This window comes from Ictalurus furcatus, chromosome 3 (assembly GCF_023375685.1).
Source record: "Ictalurus furcatus strain D&B chromosome 3, Billie_1.0, whole genome shotgun sequence".
NCBI classification, from domain to species: domain Eukaryota; kingdom Metazoa; phylum Chordata; class Actinopteri; order Siluriformes; family Ictaluridae; genus Ictalurus; species Ictalurus furcatus.
The window spans coordinates 7,929,815-7,947,993 of NC_071257.1; the positions used below are offsets into that span (position 1 = coordinate 7,929,815).

At 38.6% G+C, this 18,179-nt stretch overlaps 2 protein-coding genes across 3 annotated transcripts in view; both read left to right on the forward strand.

Annotated features, from left to right (window-relative positions):
• Window positions 1–4,790, forward strand: part of tmem63ba (transmembrane protein 63Ba) — a 49,596-nt gene extending 44,806 nt beyond the window's left edge. Inside the window, exons 22-24 of one of the 2 annotated variants that reach the window (XM_053620598.1) lie at window positions 363–478; window positions 564–635; window positions 1,885–4,790. In XM_053620598.1, coding sequence (XP_053476573.1) covers window positions 363–478; window positions 564–635; window positions 1,885–2,064 — 368 coding nt within the window. In that variant the 3' untranslated portion in view covers window positions 2,065–4,790. The remainder of the gene's footprint in view (window positions 1–362; window positions 479–563; window positions 636–1,884) is intronic. The other variant, XM_053620599.1, reaches the window with a different exon arrangement.
• A 1,844-nt stretch (window positions 4,791–6,634) lies between these two features.
• On the forward strand, window positions 6,635–17,057 carry LOC128605316 (zinc transporter ZIP9). Its single transcript, XM_053620613.1, has 7 exons — window positions 6,635–6,972; window positions 7,400–7,505; window positions 10,665–10,838; window positions 12,064–12,129; window positions 13,507–13,592; window positions 15,582–15,716; window positions 16,019–17,057. The coding sequence occupies exons 1-7, from the start codon at window positions 6,877–6,879 to the stop codon at window positions 16,274–16,276; spliced, it is 921 nt and encodes a 306-aa protein (XP_053476588.1). The 5' UTR covers window positions 6,635–6,876; the 3' UTR covers window positions 16,277–17,057.
• The last annotated feature ends 1,122 nt before the right edge of the window (window positions 17,058–18,179 follow it).

An 18,179-nucleotide genomic window follows, 5' to 3' on the forward strand; every position in this document is an offset into this window, starting at 1 on the left:
AGCTTAGGTATTGTGTATATTTTGCACTGCTTAGCACGCCCAGCCTTAAATGATAAAACCTTATCTGACATAGAGACTGTTCAGTGGATAAAATGTGTTGCCTATTATCTAGGTGCCATTTGTAAAAGATTCGCAATATTCAGTATTCATGTATTGGCTTAGAACGTTAATTCATTTGTTAATTTGAATAGAATTAATAAAGACATCCTTTATACACACACACACACACACACACACACACATATATATATATATATATATATATATATATAAATTAATGTATATATTAATGTGTTTGTGTTTTTCCTTAAACAAAATTTTCTGTTTTATCATCTGTTCTTTGTCGTCTTCGCTCTTTCTAGGGTTCCTCACTGCCACCTCAATGTTCACATTTGTGGTTCTGATAATCACCATCATAATTTGCGTCTCTCACGTTGTTTTCGGACATTTTAAGTACCTAAGCGCACACAATTACAAAGTAAGTCTGTGCCCATGAAAGCGGTTGTGTGTACTGTACTGTATTGTACGTCTCTGTGAACCTGTGCTTCATGTATTTTCTGTAGATTGACTCGCAGGAAGTGGATGGGGTAGAGAACGGACAGCCGCCTGGCACCTCCCCACCCACCAAATCTGCGGTGAGACTGAATGGCTACAAGTGTAGCGTGCTGTCTGTCATTCTCTCAACTCATCACACCATCACGTGCATTTACATAACTGCCATAAGTGCTATGCATTTTGGTATTCTCACATATAAAGAGTAAAGAAATGTGTGAAATAAATGACAGTGGAATTCTTACCATCCTTTTCAGTCTTTTTAAAAAAAATATTTTTTAGGGTTTTAATTAGGCTTGGGATTGATGCCTTTCATGTACCGATAATCTGGAAATTTTCAAACATAATTACCTGCTGCTGCAGTGTATGCTTAAACCCATAGCGTATAGGCCTACTTTTATCCTGCATCTGTGGTGCCTTGTGAGTGGTCATTTACAAGTTATGATAGTTCATATCCCACCAAGTGGGGAAAAAAACATGGACGCCTCCACAAACGCATGTCTTTTGTTTACTCTGTGAAAGCAGCTAAAACTCATAAACAGCTGCTTTAACCGCTCTTTTATTGTGTCTGTATATTAACTGATCAAAAGCCAATACTGCTGTAAACTCACTTAAAAGTACAGAAGGGGGACTTTACACTGTGCACAGTGTGAGCGTCCATGTTGATTTGAAGTCACTCAGTAAACCGGGAAGGGACTGTTGACCAGTTGAAATTGCAAGTTGAACGGGGTGTTTTAAGTGGCTTTTACCAGTTGTATTAAAAGCACACAAGCAGTGTCGTATCAGGAAGATCTAGTAGATGGAGCCAGATTACTTTTTCGTGAATGCATTAGCGAGATCAGGCCTATTTACAAGATCCGTTAGAACTCTTCCTTTTGGTCACCCAGAGCTACAAAATTACAAATGTCATTTTAAAATAAATAACAATCGATCATATATTGACGTTTTATGACCTGCACTTGTTTTGCCAGCAGTTGTTTTTCAATTTTTTATATTTATATATATATATATATATATATATATATATATATATATATATATATATATATCTCGTGTTACATATCATTGTATTATACAAAAGTATAGTGATGTCATATTGCCCAGCACTAACAGAGAGGCATACTCTAGTGATGGAGAAACACTAGAGCTTGTTTCTCAAGGTTGTCAAATCTGGATGTTGGGGATGTATTGGGATTATGTTGGTCCTTGCTCTAAAACACCAAAGAATAATAAATATATGCTAAAAAAAATATAGAACGCGTGTTTGCTAACCAACTCCAGTTGTTTTTACATCTGATTACATTTCCCCCTTTTCCTCCTGTCCCTCAACAGAGGTACATCGCACAGGTTCTACAGGAGCAGGGCCCAGAGGAGTCAGTCTCCGGGAGTGGTGAGGAATACGGCCAGGGTTCCCCGCAGGATGACGAGCTCATGGCACCGGGCTCAGTTGTCAATGAGGGGGATTTCCAGTCAGGAGAGGACAGTCTCATCGACAACGAGGTGCACCAGTGAGGCACACTACGTTCAGTAAATAGAGCTAGACAGACTATAATTAGATCAAAAGCAAACACACTGTACTGAGATCGGATAAAGCTGTGCTTCAGGACCCTTGTGTTGTCCGGACCAGGGGGATCACACTCTGGATACGTTTCTTCCTTTGGGCTTGGAGGGCAGCTAGCAAACACTAACAAGGCTCGACCATTTCCTTTCTTACTTGACATGGAAAAAAGCCACTTGTGCTACTACACACTAACTTAAATCTAATTGAGTTCACCGAGTCACTCATGCTGCTTCATGACTGCTTGTTCACATCATGTACGACTGGCTCTCTATCGCCTGCATCACCATTGGCTGGAGGAATCTGTTGTGATTGCAAATCCATTTTGCTTTGGGAGAAATCCTTTTGATCATGGTATTTGTGCATTATGCACCTATTTTGTGTTACTAGTCTGAAGTTTGTAATCAGTAGGTTCATGGGTTCAGAAACGTAAACTGTTCTCTGAAAGTGAGTATTTACCTGGACACACTCCAACTTGCTATCTATGGAAATGCAGGGTTATCGTTTTTCGTTCTCTGTTAAAAAAATAAATAAAACCTGTGTCAGTTTTGCAGTCTTGAGCCAAACTGTTAATGTTACGACTGTTCTTTGTGGCTTCAGCTGTGACTGAACACACTGGGGGGGGTACTTTGCTTCCATGCAGGGTTTTACAGCTGACCTAAACACAGCTGCTGTAATAGTCTCATTCATAATGGGATTTACTGACTACTTTATTAAACAGACTGGGGGGTTATAACTGTGATCTAGATGCCTTTACTACCTGATTGTAACGTGATCTCGTGAACTCTTGATTTTGGTGGATGTTCTCAAAGACAGACCGTATAGGGTCGTCACTTCCTTGCACGTTCTAGCATGAGTTGTGTATTCGACTTTTTTTTTTTTTCTCTTTCTTCTTTTTTTGGAGAGGATGGGATACTTTTGTTAAAAAGGATACTGAATGTATATGTAATTGTTTTGTTGCTACTGTAAGGACGCAGCATCATCAGATCCTATAATTCTGCCATAAATTCTAAACAACGTAGCAATCAACATAGTCGATCACTGAATGCATTTTTTATTTTTTTTTATGTCCCGCGACAAAAAATGGAACGAGCAAAACTTTAAATGCGGGGATAGTCTGTCGTTGACGTCTTTTTTTGTGGATTTCACCGTGTGTCCAACCTGCTTTCTTTATAGAAGCAGCTGAATGGGACATAAGAGCTGTTGTGGGACATAAGAGCGATAAAGAGAAAGTGAGTGCGAGTGTATCAGTGTAAAATCACATGCCATATCAACAGGCCCTGGTTGGTACTGAAAAAAATGACTACTGAATTAATCGTCCATGCATTTTAATTGTTTACATGAAATCACTGTCAAATGTTTGGCCTGCCATATTCTGTCATGAAACCATGGTGAGTAATTTGTGAGCCTATGACTACAGATTAGGAGGAGAAGCGATGCACATTTCTTTTTTGTTTTTCTGTACTTGAAAAATGATGTAAATCTTTTAATCTCACTAATTTATGAATGGCAGTGATGCTCCTACTCATGTTTCAATAGCAATGATGCTGCTCCTCGTGTTACTTTAAACATGAATCATGGTGATAAGAAAACGCTCATGATGATGCAGCATTTCCATTAATCCTTGACTTAAGGAAATCCTTGTGTGTATCTGATTAATTTGTAACTCTGGGGGTGTTTGATCCTGTAGATGATGATTTAAAATGATGAAATATGACCTGGAGGCTGCACTTTATGCACACAACTCTTGTCAATGTTTCTGCTTGTTTCTGAGATTTTATTTATTTCATTTGCTACAGTTTCTCATTGGAACAGGAGGATCTGACTAAAGTGGAGCTGTTGGAACGAGTGTGTGTGTGTGAGTGTGTGTGTGTGAGTGTGTGTGTGAGTGTGTGTGTGAGTGTGTGTGTGAGTGAGTGTGTGTGTGAGTGTGTGTGTGAGTGTGTGAGTGTGTGTGTGAGTGTGTGTGTGAGTGAGTGTGTGTGTGAGTGTGTGTGTGAGTGTGTGTGTGAGTGTGTGTGTGAGTGTGTATGTGAGTGTGTATGTGAGTGTGTATGTGAGTGTGTGTGTGAGTGTGTGTGTGAGTGTGTGTGTGAGTGTGTGTGTGAGTGTGTGTGTGAGTGTGTGTGTGTGTGTGTGTGTGTGGTTTGTCACTGCACTGCTCTCATGAACACTAAACTGTGGCATTTAAGAGCATGTATACAGCTCAAACATGTACTGTCAATCAAGACGTCGGTTTTTGGGTTGTTTTTTTTCCTCTCAAGAACACTAAGCATCCATTTTATTGTGACAGCTATGGAATGCAAACAGTCTCAAACTTTTCTATTGTAGCTTCCTCAGAAATCTTTTTTTATAATGTCCACCTCAGAGCCTTCCATGTCTTTAAACAATAAATTCAGCCTTTACTGCTAAAACTTGAGTCAACATTCCTTTAACAAATTTGTAAGCCTCCACTTGAATGGAGATACAGAAAGGTTTTTCGTTAAAGATGCACCGATACTAAATTTCTCAGCCGATACCAATGACCGATTATTCAGAGTGATATCGGCCGTTACCGATAGTTCTGCCTTTTATACCTTCTTTTAAATTAATGGTAATTCCACAATTCTGAAAAAAATGCAAATAAAAGCTTTATTCTCTCCATTTCAGCAAGTTGTTTCACAGTAACTGGTCTCATAAACAGAAAACACATTACTCTAATTAACATTAACACATGAACTAAATTCTGAAGATTAAAGTAAGATTTCTGAACATATTGAATGTTATTAATTCATATTAACATTGAATTGTAAAAAAAAAACTCCTGTTAGTCTCACATTCACTCACCACAAACACAAGCATTTCTACTTCATCACTGACATCAAACTGGTAATATATAATATCAACTTTTTTATATATTAACATTAACTGGATATGAAATACACTACCCTACAAATATATTTTTCTGTGCAATATATACACTTTTGTCAACTGATCTTCATTTAAATCTTTCATCAGTGTACTAGCGCTTTAATTCAGCGCGAGTAGCGCAGCAAAAAAATTTGACTCCGAAAAAACATAAATTAGGCGCTGAAACTCCCGCTTCACTGCTGCAGTGCCGGTGTAAAATTTTAGCAGTGCAGAGATTACAGAGATTACAAACTGCAGTTTTGACATCATTCCACACAAGAGACATCATCTTTACACAAAGAATGAAATCCATGGGTTTTCCCGCCCTCTTTTGATTGACAGGATATAATCGGCCCTGATCATCGGATGTTTTTAAACTATCTGCCAATGGCCACTAGCGGGAAAAATAGCCTTTATCGGCTGATACATTGGTGCATCTCTAGTTTTTGTTTTGTTTTATTTTAAGATTTTGAGATAATCGTGGCCTCATTAACAAATTATAACGTGAAAACCTGGGTGCAGTGAAGATGCTCGACTCCTGGACAGAACCTTGCCCCTGGAATCATACTACACATCCGATGATTATTTATTTGTAAAATATTCATCATTCACAAGACCGTCCATGGTTTTCATTCATTTGTCCCTCCTGAGGAATCATCTCCACTCTGCTGTGTGTGTTCCCATGCCTCTGGGAGACAGAAAACAACCCGACACCTCTAGAGCCAACTTGTCACTAGCATTAAAGCCGTGGACAGATTCCACTCTTTTATATCTTCTTCATTAATTCATTCACCTTTATCTCTGGGGTCGCAGTGAATCCAGAGCCAATCATGGTGGGAGAATTCACTTAGGATTGGGCACCATTCCAGCACGTGGCACACTTCACAAACACTTACACACTCCTTCGCACCCTAGTAGCAATGTGGAGGAAACCAAATGCGAACACCAGGGGGAACATGTGAAGGTACCTCAAGCTTAAGATTGAACCCAGAGTACAATGCTTGTGTTAATGTTTACAGTATATTATGTTGTCTTTATTGTTCTATTGTTTTGATTAGTTTTTGTTACACTATATAAGCAAAAGTTTTGGGACACCTGACCTCGTGCTACACCCATATAATACTTGTTAAAAATCCCATTCTAGATTTATTCCCTCTTTGCTGTAATACAGTAATAAAGTCCACTCTTCTGGGAAGGCTTTCCACTAGATTTCAGAGTGATGCTGTGGGGATGTCTGTGTTCAGCCAAATGAGCATCAGTCAGGTCAGGTACTGATGTTGGGCGAGGAGACCTGGCAAGCAGTCAGTGTTCCAGTTCATCCCAAAGGTCAGGGCTCTGTGCAGGACACTCCAGTTCTTCCACTCCAACGCTGTATCATGCTGGAGCAGGCTTGGGAAACTGTAATGCCTACGGCATTCAAAGACTGTACGATTGTGTGCTCCGAACTTTTGTGGCAACAGTTCATGGAAAGCCCATATATGGATATTATGGTCAGGTGTCCACAAACAATTGAAGATTGCGATTTTTATGCTTCTTTCTTTCTTTATGTATTGAACACACTTGTGGTTTTGAACGCAGTCTCGTGCTGCAGTCTTGTGATTTGCCTCCAGAAATCCTGCGTCATCGGTGTAGTTCCCGTACTTATCCACTAGAGGGTGTGTTTTCATTATTAATATACTGTATACAGTCGATTTGCCTTAGACTGCGACGTGGAAAGTTTGAAAGTGTTTGCTACGTGACAACATCACGAGGGCCTAATGTCCACATTATACATGCTACACGCTGTTCACTGGACCATGTGTGTGAAGAGTAAGACTTTTGAAGTGTATAATAAAGGTTAATGCACTGAAGTACAGGAGAAAGAAGAGGTGAACGCGATGGACGGAGCAGTGGCTGTTCTTTTAATCTCCCTCGCGATGTTTGTGGGATGTTTTCTCCTCGGACTCATTCCATTACTGGTCAACTTTTCCCAGGTAAGAACAAACATGTCAGTCAACATTTCTATCTAAAGCAGTAGTGTTTCTCAGAAGAAGGCGCTGCTGCCGCTGTGGTCTTGTCTATACTTTCATACTAATTTGACTTATTATTCAGTGTGCATTTCTGGACACGGTCTTAAGTTAAACTTCATCCTCACAAAATAGGACCAATTTTAATGCTTGGGTATTTCACAATAAGAGTGTACTCAAACTCTTGAGGTCTCTAGGCTCACAGGAATTAGGAATTTGGACTTTTGCCTTGGTTTTTTGTTGTTGTTGTTTTTAAATAAAGTTTGTGCATGATCTCTAATAATCTATGTAACGATTGGCGTATATCTCAGGAAAGAATACAAATTTATATGAATTGATTATAAATATAATGAACGTGCTTAACATTTAAAAAAATGTATCCACGCCCTAACAGGAGAAACAGCAGTTTATTACCGTGCTGGGGGCGGGGCTTTTGTGTGGCACCGCCCTCGCGATTATTATTCCGGAGGGGGTGGAGCTACTGGAGGGGTCATCCAGAGGTGAGGAAATTCTACTTGAACTCAACCGCTGATCCAGAATTAATCCAAACTTTTACACAGGTGCTACTTATTACTGAAAATCCACCTGTACTCGAAGAAAACTGAGAGAAGTCTATATTTTTGCTGCTGATAAATCAATGTTTTGATCAACATGTTAAAGTATCGCGTTGATTCATCAGTCATTTGTGCCTGTGTTTAAAACTATCTGATCCCACCTGCGAACTGCTACTCAGTATGGTCCTCTATGTGTTGTTCATTGTTATTTCTAGGGATGCATCTGAACTGATGCTGGTATTATTTGTATCAGTCCAATACTGTGCTAAATTACTCCTACTTTTAAAAAATGCCCCACTATCAACATCTGATACTACATGATACTGTGTGCATGAGCCTGGTTTACCTTGCAAACTCCATACTGTGGTCTACGATAGAGGTCGACCGATAGTGGGTTTTACCGATACCGAGAACTAAGTCGGGCGGTACCTGCCGAGAACCGATTAATCAACCGAAAGTTTTTCAAATTGATGCTGAATGATAACACTCAAAGTAAAATATTGCTGAATTTTATTGCAACTATAAAATTTGCACCATGGAAAGGTAATGTACATTTGTTTTTAAAAAATATATATACAAATATTAATATATATACATATACATACATACATACATACACACACACACACACACACACACACACATATATATATATATATATATATATATATATATATATATATATATATATATATATATATATATAAATTATTAATATATTAAAGTAAATAAAAGATATACACTCAAACTGAACCAAAAAGTAACACTCCAGATAACAAATAAAAATAGACACATCCAAAATGAATAAAAAACGCTTTGAATAACACAATAATATTCGTCAGTGATGGTTTTTATTTTGCCTCTAGAGGCCACTCTCGTACTGTATAATGACAGCGGATCTTCTCAGCCACAATGGACACCACTGGGAAAAACTATTGGTGTGGATTTTTGCCCATAACCGATAGTTACAGCAATCAGTTATCAGTGCAGATTAATCAGGAAAAACGATCAATCGGTTGACCTCTAATCTACAAAACTATAAAGAGGACCTACTCCAGCGTCTTCCTGCAATAGAAGAAACCTTATAAATCATCTTGTGGTGTTTAAACAGTATTTTGTAGAGAGCGTAAGGGAAACCGAGCACTCCGAGCTGTATGAGTGAGCGTGGTCATTTAAAAATGAACACAACATGACATGAATTGTGTGTACATAAAGTAGGGCTGCATAATTAATCGAATATCAATTGCGATTACAATTTTGACTGCCCACGACTAAATGAACATGATCGACTGCGATATTGACGTTTAAAGTTCGTCCTGTGCTAATAGAAAACTCTGCTGCAGATCAAATCAAGTGCTTCCTACACTTACAGCCAATTACCACAGAGCCGCGCAGGGATGACGTCATTTTGTAGTGCCAAAACCCCGAAATGGAGTCAGCATTTTAGCCCTTGAGCTGCCAGCTTCGCCTCGAGCTCCAGCACTTTGTGCGAGGGGAAATCATGACATTAACATGATGTTAAAATGGCACTACAGAGGTTGTCGGGGACATTAAACGTCATCACGCTGAACAGGAAAAAACTTTGCAGGTAAACTCAGGGCTCTACAGTGAGGCCATTTCACTCGCGTTTGCGACTGAAAAGTATTTTGTGCGACTGTGAATAAATATTTATTCGCACCAGTGCTAGTGACCTGTTCGGAGTTGTATAATACAATCGGAATAAAAACTACAGGAAGTCCAAAATGCATCTACACCGAGCAACAGTTACTTTCATACTGCTTTTCATCACCTCAGTCAACGAAACAAGTGTGGAAATACTACAAAGAAGCCATTATGATGACAAGTAACTCTGTACATCATCTGCTTCTCTCAACTTCCCGATCTCACAAACCGCCATCTTTTATTGAGCCTGCAAAATGACCTGAACTTGCACCTGCTCATGTAGACACAGCGGCTTCGCGCGGAGTAAATGAATAATAATGCTAATGCTACAAGGTGGGTTTAATTCAAACTCTTCATTAAAAAATTCCTCACCAATCATAAGCAAGAGTAGCAACTGTTCAGTCTGTAAACATACAGTATGCTGCAGCTCTCCTTCACTAATTCTAATTCACTTCATTTAAACTCACGGTTGCCAGATATCACTACAAAAGATTGGTATCTGGACCGGTATCGGCTGTAAAAATCCTGATCGGTGCGTCCCTAATGAACACCATTAAACTAAAGCGCTTTGCATCTGGCGGGTAAATGAACTCACCCAATCACATCCTATATGAGATTATTCAGATATATACACAATATACACAGAGCGGTTCGAGAACTGACTCCAGCCCAGAACCATGACAGTGGAAAATGTCTAATAGTGTAGCTTTAAATATATTTAAGAGGAGCAAACTTCAAACACTGAACATTGATGTTTATTGTATTTGTTTACAAGGTGGAACAGGTTAACGGTTGTTTTTTGCATACAGTCTATAAAATTAACTGAAAATATTAAATTTAGTTTATCAGAAGGTAAATTAATTTGTCATGGCTCACACTATGTTCCTAAATTCTGTCATAATTGACCAGCTCAAGTTTTCTCATGCCTACTTGTGTGTTATATTGTGGCAGGAGAAAACTTAATAAATGTGAAAGTGCAATAAAAATATGTTGTCACTAAAATCAATTAATAATCGTGATAAATAATTGAGATCTCAATATTGATCGAAATAATTGGGATTATCATTTTGACCATAATTGTGCAGCCCTAACACAAAGGTATTCACTAACATAGAGCAGTGAATTGAGCAGACAGAGAACCTGTTGCACGTGAGAGCATTTAACTTCTGCGAGCACTGAGCACCAAGACATGCGCTTCTTTCCCCATTCACTTTCCCATCATCTACTCTCAGGGTGCAGTTCATGGCATATTTCACACATTTGTGAAATGACCATGCTTGGATAAATCTCAGCATAAGTTCATTGCTAAATAAAATGTTCCATGATGCTTCTGATTGATTAATACTAAGCTATAATATGTCTGTACTGCATCTAGAGCCACCTGCTGCTCCAACTATGCATTATTAATAGTATATTCAATGTTTTTACGGTTTCACCCTCCAGATTCATTTTGCTCAGTTGTAACGGCTAAGCTGAATGCCTCCGATTTGAATTCTACTCTCAAGTCTTCCACAGAGAAAAGATTGCGTCCGCATGTCTTCATTGGAGCGTCACTGGTCCTGGGGTTCACGTTGATGTTTGTGGTTGATCAGATTGCTGACTACTACTCTACACACGGTAAACAGCATGAGTTACTACTAGTTTCCTACATGTCTGTCATTGAGATTTAATTTTTTTTTAAAGAAGCTTCTGCTACATATTTATCTTGCTATAATACAAGAGCGCTAAGTGATCATTAGGTCATTTTTAATAGGGATGCACCGAAATGAAAATTCTTGGCCGAAACCGAATATAATGAAAAACTTGGCCAAAGGCCAAACACGTTTTTTAGCGTTTTTTCCATTTATTTTACCATTTTTTTCACCATTGCATAAATTAAATATTCAGAATGTGCTTTTTACTATTTTGCCTTGCTTTTCAAAGAAAAAAAATCAATTACAAAAATTACAATTTCAAAATATTTATTTAACACTGAACATTTTTTTTCATTCCAGCAGCATAGGCTACCAACAAGGCGCAATATAACTTTAAATAAATAAATGAGTAAAATAAAAATATTTTGATGTGGTCATCTTTGAGCCCCCCTTGAATAGCCTATGTTAGGCCTATAACTGACTGCTGAAAGAATGTAACACTCTGTAGCCTACAACAAAAAAGTGCATTAAAAAGTGCATTGACAAGAGTGCAGAAAATGGTTCTATTCGGTTCTATACGGCTGATTATATTGGGGATATATACCGCTCGCGTCCCTGTACACCTCGCGGAGTATTATAGTAGATATAGGATTTGTCTGACTGCCCTTAAATAAATACGTCTTTACCTGCTTCCGTACTCTACTCCCTTACGTCTCGCGACGTGACAGAAACAAAACAAACGCACAGTAAACATCCGAAGAGCACATAGCTCGTGCATGCACGCGCCCCCTCATCGAAGTCGTGACATTTGTGCGTCTCACTCTGGTTGCTAGGCTATTTGGTCGCGTCATCAAACACGTCATTGTTCGGTCAAATTTATTCGGCCTTTTCACTTATTTTCGGCCGAATAATTTCGCTTGCCGAACATTCGGTGCATCCCTAATTTTTAAACTTGTAAGATCAAATGTATTTAAAATCCTCCTGAATTAGATTTGAGTGAAATGGTTGAACCATTACCTACAGCATCTAAAACATTGAGTCAATTTATTAACAGAACATTGTCAATATTTATGTTTTACTAAAAATCAGAGTTGGTTTCCTTAATGTCGTTTCAGTTTGTTTATTCTTGATCCAAATCGTTTGAGAAACCAACAGATAATACAGGCAGTACAAGTATAACAGTATTCCTTCTATGCCTCCCTTTCTAGTTGCCCGTGCAAGTGTATACAGTGGCAGTACCACAGCAACTCTGGGTCTCCTCATTCATGCAGCAGGTACTGTCAACAAATATTTCATTTTCTTTTAGACCTGACAAATAATAATAATGATAATAATAATAATAATAATAATAATAATAATACACTTCCTGATAATATAGCGATTTATATGGACGGTGGGTTGGGTTTCCAGCTTGCGTGTGTTTCTTTGTCCCAGACAGAAAGATCCAGGCCACAGGAGATAAGCAATCTTCAGAAATCTGACACTTTCTGGATACCAGGACTCGATCTGGCTGAAATATATTCCCTATTTTTGCTTTACATTTATTAACCATATTCTTATTGTGCTCTGATATATGAACCTAGGTTAGAGAGAAATACACCCCAAACAGTCTCGTACTTGTTAGAACATCATGGAAGAAATCCTCATCACTAAAAGTGATACTGATGGAAACGACTTTATTTTTTATATCTCCTTTGTCTTTAATCCGCTACGTACTGTAGAGGAGAAGAAAGCCCAATGAGCTCACCTCCTTTACCCACAGTATGCTACAAGCTATTAGTTACAGCATCTGCATAGGATATAGTTTGCCACAAACAATAAAAAAATTTTTTTAAAAAAAAGCAAAATTATGAACTCTTGATATATGTAAATCTTTGATATGTTTATATATTACTTTAATAGGAACACCTGTACACCTGCTCATTTGTGCAATGATCTGCCAATGTGCAGCAGCACAATGTATAAAATCATGCAGATACAGGTCAAGAGCTTCAGATGATCTTCACATCCGACATTAGAATGTGGAAAAACGTGACTTTGACCATGGCGTGAGTATTTCAGAAACCGATTTTCATGCACGACTGTCTCTAGACTTTATATTGAATGGTGAAAAAGGCGTCCAGTGAGCAGCGGTTCTGTGGACTTGTTGATGAGAGAGATCGGAGGACAATGGTCAGACTTGTTCGAGTTGACAGGAATTCTATGGTAACTCAAATAAGCACTCTTTACAACTGTAGTGAGCAGAAAAGCATCTCAAGAAGCACAACACGCTGAACCTTGAGGCAGATATGAAAACGACAGCAGAAGGTTCGACTCCTATCAGCGAAGAGTCACTGAAACTGGCCAGCTGAAGATTGGATAAGACCAAGCAACATTTTTCCAGTCTTCATATCAGATACTCAAACCATGCTACGGTTAAAGTCACTGAGATCACGTTTTTTTCCTTCATTCTGATGTTTGGTGTGAACATTACCTGAAGCTCTTGACTTGTATCTTGATGATTTTATGCATTGCACTGCATCAACATGATTGCCTGCAGGTGTTCCTATTAAAGTGGTCAGTGATTGTATATTTGTAATACGTTACGGACAGGCCAATTTCCAGTTTCAGTGGTTAATGAGGTGTATACCTGTCTGTCTGTCTCTCTGTAGCTGATGGTATATCTCTAGGTGCAGCTGTTGCATCGTCTCAAGTGTCAGTTCAGGTCATTGTCTTCTTTGCTGTGATTTTGCACAAGGTAAGACTACCTTAATCATTATGTTCTCCCAGGGGCAAAAAAAAAACTTACAATTTTAACTACACTTTTTCTTGCTTAATTTCTCTAAAGAACTCAAATACCTATTTTCTATAAACCATATTTACATTTATAAAATTATGCTTCGGTCATTTATGCAGAGACAAAAAGTAATTCATAAATATAGGATTTCCATAAATAAATGCTAGGAGATTATTTCTATAAAATGAGAGATGGTATGAGTCAGCGTGACCTGGAAATCAAGACATACTCATACTAGTCGCTAAGTAGTGAATAGAACACCAGAGTTTTGGTTTTGTCCATAGTCTAAGAATTTCACAAACCCATCTCTACCTTGCTAACAAAGCTTTTCTGTCTTATGAACCTATTCAGAGTTGAGCTAGTGCTCATAGTGAAACTTTAATACCGAAACTGTGCACATCACTATTCAGACTTCAGGTGTAACTTTAGAATTAAGTGCAATTCAGAGAGTTACGTACACTGCTTAGAGTTTCTGATGCGCTGGATCAGATCTGTCATACTGAAATTTGTTTTGGACTGTACATGCACTCAAAAACTGTGGAATGCCATTTGTGAGTCTATAGAAAATTAAACATTTCAACTTTGTACGACACTTATTCTTTCATTAATAGTGTTGTAAATCACACCGAGGAGACAGCATCTTATCTCAAGGATAAAGAAGTGAATTAACTTGAAATGTAGCAGATGAATGCTTGTTCAGGTTATCCTTCAAACCCTGGTCCCGTTTTCTTTACAGGAGAGTGTATCACATTAACCATTGACATGACTTTTACGTTTACATGCACGTCAATATTCCCATATTAATCGGAATATTAGCAGCATTCGAATTAGTATTGAGTCACGTAAATGCCGCAATCCGATTCAGATTAAGACAACATTAGGATTCCCACACCTGGGATATGTGTGTTTTAATCGGAAATTTTTTGCATGTGAACACCTTATTCAGAAAATCTACTGAAAGGAGATACAGTATCTCACAAAAGTGAGTACACCCCTCACATTTTTGTAAATATTTGATTATATCTTTTCATGTGACAACACTGAAGAAATGACACTTTGCTACAGTGTAGTGAGTGTACAGCTTGTGTAACAGTGTAAATTTGCCGTCCCCTCAAAATAACTCAATATATATGATATTATTGTATATGCGCACGCTCATTCCGCAAGGAATTGTGGGTGCTAACAGATGCTTAGCTGTAGGCTTGGTATTTAGGAATGGCAACGTAGGCATACTTATGACAACAGTGTATACAGGAATATTCCGATCCCCGTACGCATATAAACATCGTATTCGAAATGTGGCTGCAACTCGAATATAGACCTTAAACAGAATTTGATGTGCATGTAAATGTAGTCATTGACTCAAAATGGGAAATTAAAAGTGTGATTAAATATCCTGCGTGCACATTATACAATTTCACAACCTAAATTTGTATCTCACAGCTTCATTAAGTTGTGCACACAATTAACTGCCACCGCACATTATGCTTAAATAATAAGACGTGCTGGATCAAGTGCTATTTTAGAATCTACCCTGTCGTGACGGTGGACGTCGTAATTGTTAAACTAATCCAAATTTGCAGTGATTACTGTGAGAATGCAATGTTTATTTCAGTGCTTGCCAACTTCTTATTTATATATCATCTAATTAGTCACTATTAAACACTATTTCATCATCTCGTATTCGGTCCTCGTTTACTATCCCCGATAGAATGGTTTAAAGGCATGCGCTTTTGTTTAAATCTGGTCGTTTATGCACTAGTGAAAAACCCCATCTCAGACACCTCTACTCAAGAAAAATCTGGCAACCTCAGAAAGCGTGGATTACACGCAGTTTATTTGATGATCTGATTACCGCACCCAGAATGTTGACTTAAAGTGACTGCGTAACCTGGTGCTGAATACGAGTACCTTTCGGACTTGCACCAACTCGTTCTTCCCTCTCTCCAGGCTCCAGCTGCGTTCGGTCTCGTCTCGTTCCTCATGCACGCAGGTTTGGAGAGAAGCACAGTTCAGAAGCATTTGCTGGCGTTTTCATGTGCAGCTCCTCTGACTGCGATCAGCACTTACTTCATCCTGCTTGCGGTAAGACATCTAATGTGGCACTAATATGTTCTGGTGGGGTTTTTTCTACACTTGTGTAGTCTATGAAGGAGAGCTGGCTTCAGATAAGCAGGTCTTTTGTTATTAGACAGAAATTTAGTTTGTCTTCTTTTGCTATTTTGCGATATCTTTAGTCATGTTAGAAATAAATGTGTAATATAAGTAGTTTTTCCACATTTTTCCTTTATTCTTTTTATGTGTGGCTCTGCACATAACGCATCATTACCAGTCTAGCTCACGGTGGTGAATAATAATAATCTTTTTTTTTTTTAAACCTGTGTAAGTCGGGTGGATCGACAGAGCACCGTCTCAGTGCGACAGGAATCGGCATGCTGGTCTCTGCTGGGACTTTCCTTTACGTGGCTACGGTGCATGTGCTGCCTGAGATTAACAGCAGAGGACAGCAGCGGTCTAGTCACGCTCACCACCATGCAGGAACAGGAATTTACCATCACGCAGGACTCGGGTTAATGGAAAGCATCACTCTGGTCGCAGGAGCTGGACTTCCTGTGCTCTTAGCCCTCGGCCTACCTGATGAATGAAGAGTTGTTACGTTGCCAAATGTTATTTCTGGGATGGAATGTGTTTTAAATGCATTTTAGACTTGATAATGCTCAATGAGTATGAATATTTATGATTCTTGTCTTTGGGTTTTTTTCCCCACTTTGCCAATCCCTAAACCAGCATTACAGGAACATGGTACTGAGATTTTTTATTTATCAAGTGCACTAGACCTATTTATTTCCACTATCAAAATCATTTGCACTGTTGTCCAGGAATACAAAAACAATAAAACACATTATTCATATTTATTTGTATCCTGCATATTTTACAGGATTGGTCATCATTTACTGTGTAGTGATTCCTGAGTCTTCTTTTACTACTTTTTAAATTTCACATTAAATTTCCATAGCTGAACTCTGCTCCACAGTGCTATACAAAAGTACAATGAAAGTTTCCTGAAGAGTTAATGTACTGCATTTAATGAAATTAACCAAGAACGAAGAGGCACAGTATGCAGTAGAACACGTGAAAACATTTAGCTTGAACCCAAACAGTATAATTGTTTTGTAGATGTTGAACCTTGTTCTGTATAGTATTTCAGCAATATTCTGGACAATTTTGCACAGCTGGGACTGTGTTAATATAAATTATGTTTTAAAATCTAATGCAATGATACTACATTATGTTCTTTATGTTAAAAAAAAAAAAAAATTAATTCATCCATCCAACCATTTTCTGTACCACTTATCCTACAAAGGAACTCCTGGAGCTTATCCCAGGGCACTCAGGCCCCAAGGCAGGGGACACACTAGAGGGGGTGCCAACCCACTACAGGGCACAAGCACACATGTACTACTACAGACAATTTGGAAATGCCAGTCAGCCTACAACACGTCTTTAGACTGGGGAAGCACAGGGGAGAACATGCACACAGGCCAGACGTGGGATTTGAACCCCCAACCCCAGAGCTGTGAGTCAAACATGCGAACAATTCAGGCACCATACCCCTGTTTAATTCATTTGAATGCTTGAACATTCATTCATCTTCAGTAACTGCTTTTCCAGAACAAAATCTGGAAAAACTGGACATGAGGCAGGAGTACGTGCTGGATGGGAGATGTAGAAGAGGAAACCCACACGGGGGGAGAGGGCGTGGGGACACTGCTGTCTCTAATTCTTCCCCACGTGCAATTTTCATATCAGATAAGGGCTCTGTCCTGTCTGCTTTGATTTCGGACTAAACAGTTTGGCCACATAAATGGTTTTGATAGAAATAAGTCTAGATAACCAAAGCACCAGTTTGTATTAAATACATGACTCAAGTATATGGAATACAGAAGTGTTCAGAATACCGCACTCTTCAGTACACACCACGTAATACAAACAAATAGCTAACTTGGGACAACCCGAGATTTTCTTCCAATGCATTCCCATTCGTTGTTATTTTTTGTTGTTTTTTTTCCCCCCTAAGCTTCTCAAACACTGTTTACATTCTAGATAAGTGAGTAAATTTGTCCCACCCACTGGGAGAGCATACGAGATTTTCCTAAATTGTATGACCCAAATAGATGAAAGCTGTTTATTATTACAACTTGATTCATAAGTGTTTACGCTTGCACAGTTCCTCTCTGACATCAAGGCTTTCCTCTTCCATGCTTCCTGATTTAGATGCTGCTGGGGCCAAGAGATCAACAACGCATTTGGTGCTTGAATAGTTTCGTGAAACGCTTTCTATTTCCAGCCTGAACATGCACGCCTGTATAACAACTGCACTACAACCAGCTTTAATATTCACACGATTCATGCACCATGTGAGATTACATCAATAGCTTCAACAGAAAAATGACTGGACAAAAGGTGAGAAGGTTAGGACATTAATGCAAGGTCAGTTTCTTCAACTATATTCATAGTTACTGTACAAGCATAAAGATTTTAGCGCCC

Coding starts and splice junctions, on each gene's coding strand:
- LOC128605316 (XM_053620613.1), top strand. CDS start 6,877: ATGGACGGAGCAGTGGCTGTTCTTTTAATCTCCCTCGCGATGTTTGTG. Junction 6,973..7,399: donor TACTGGTCAACTTTTCCCAG/GTAAGAACAAAC, acceptor ACGCCCTAACAG/GAGAAACAGCAGTTTATTAC. Junction 10,839..12,063: donor TGACTACTACTCTACACACG/GTAAACAGCATG, acceptor CTCCCTTTCTAG/TTGCCCGTGCAAGTGTATAC.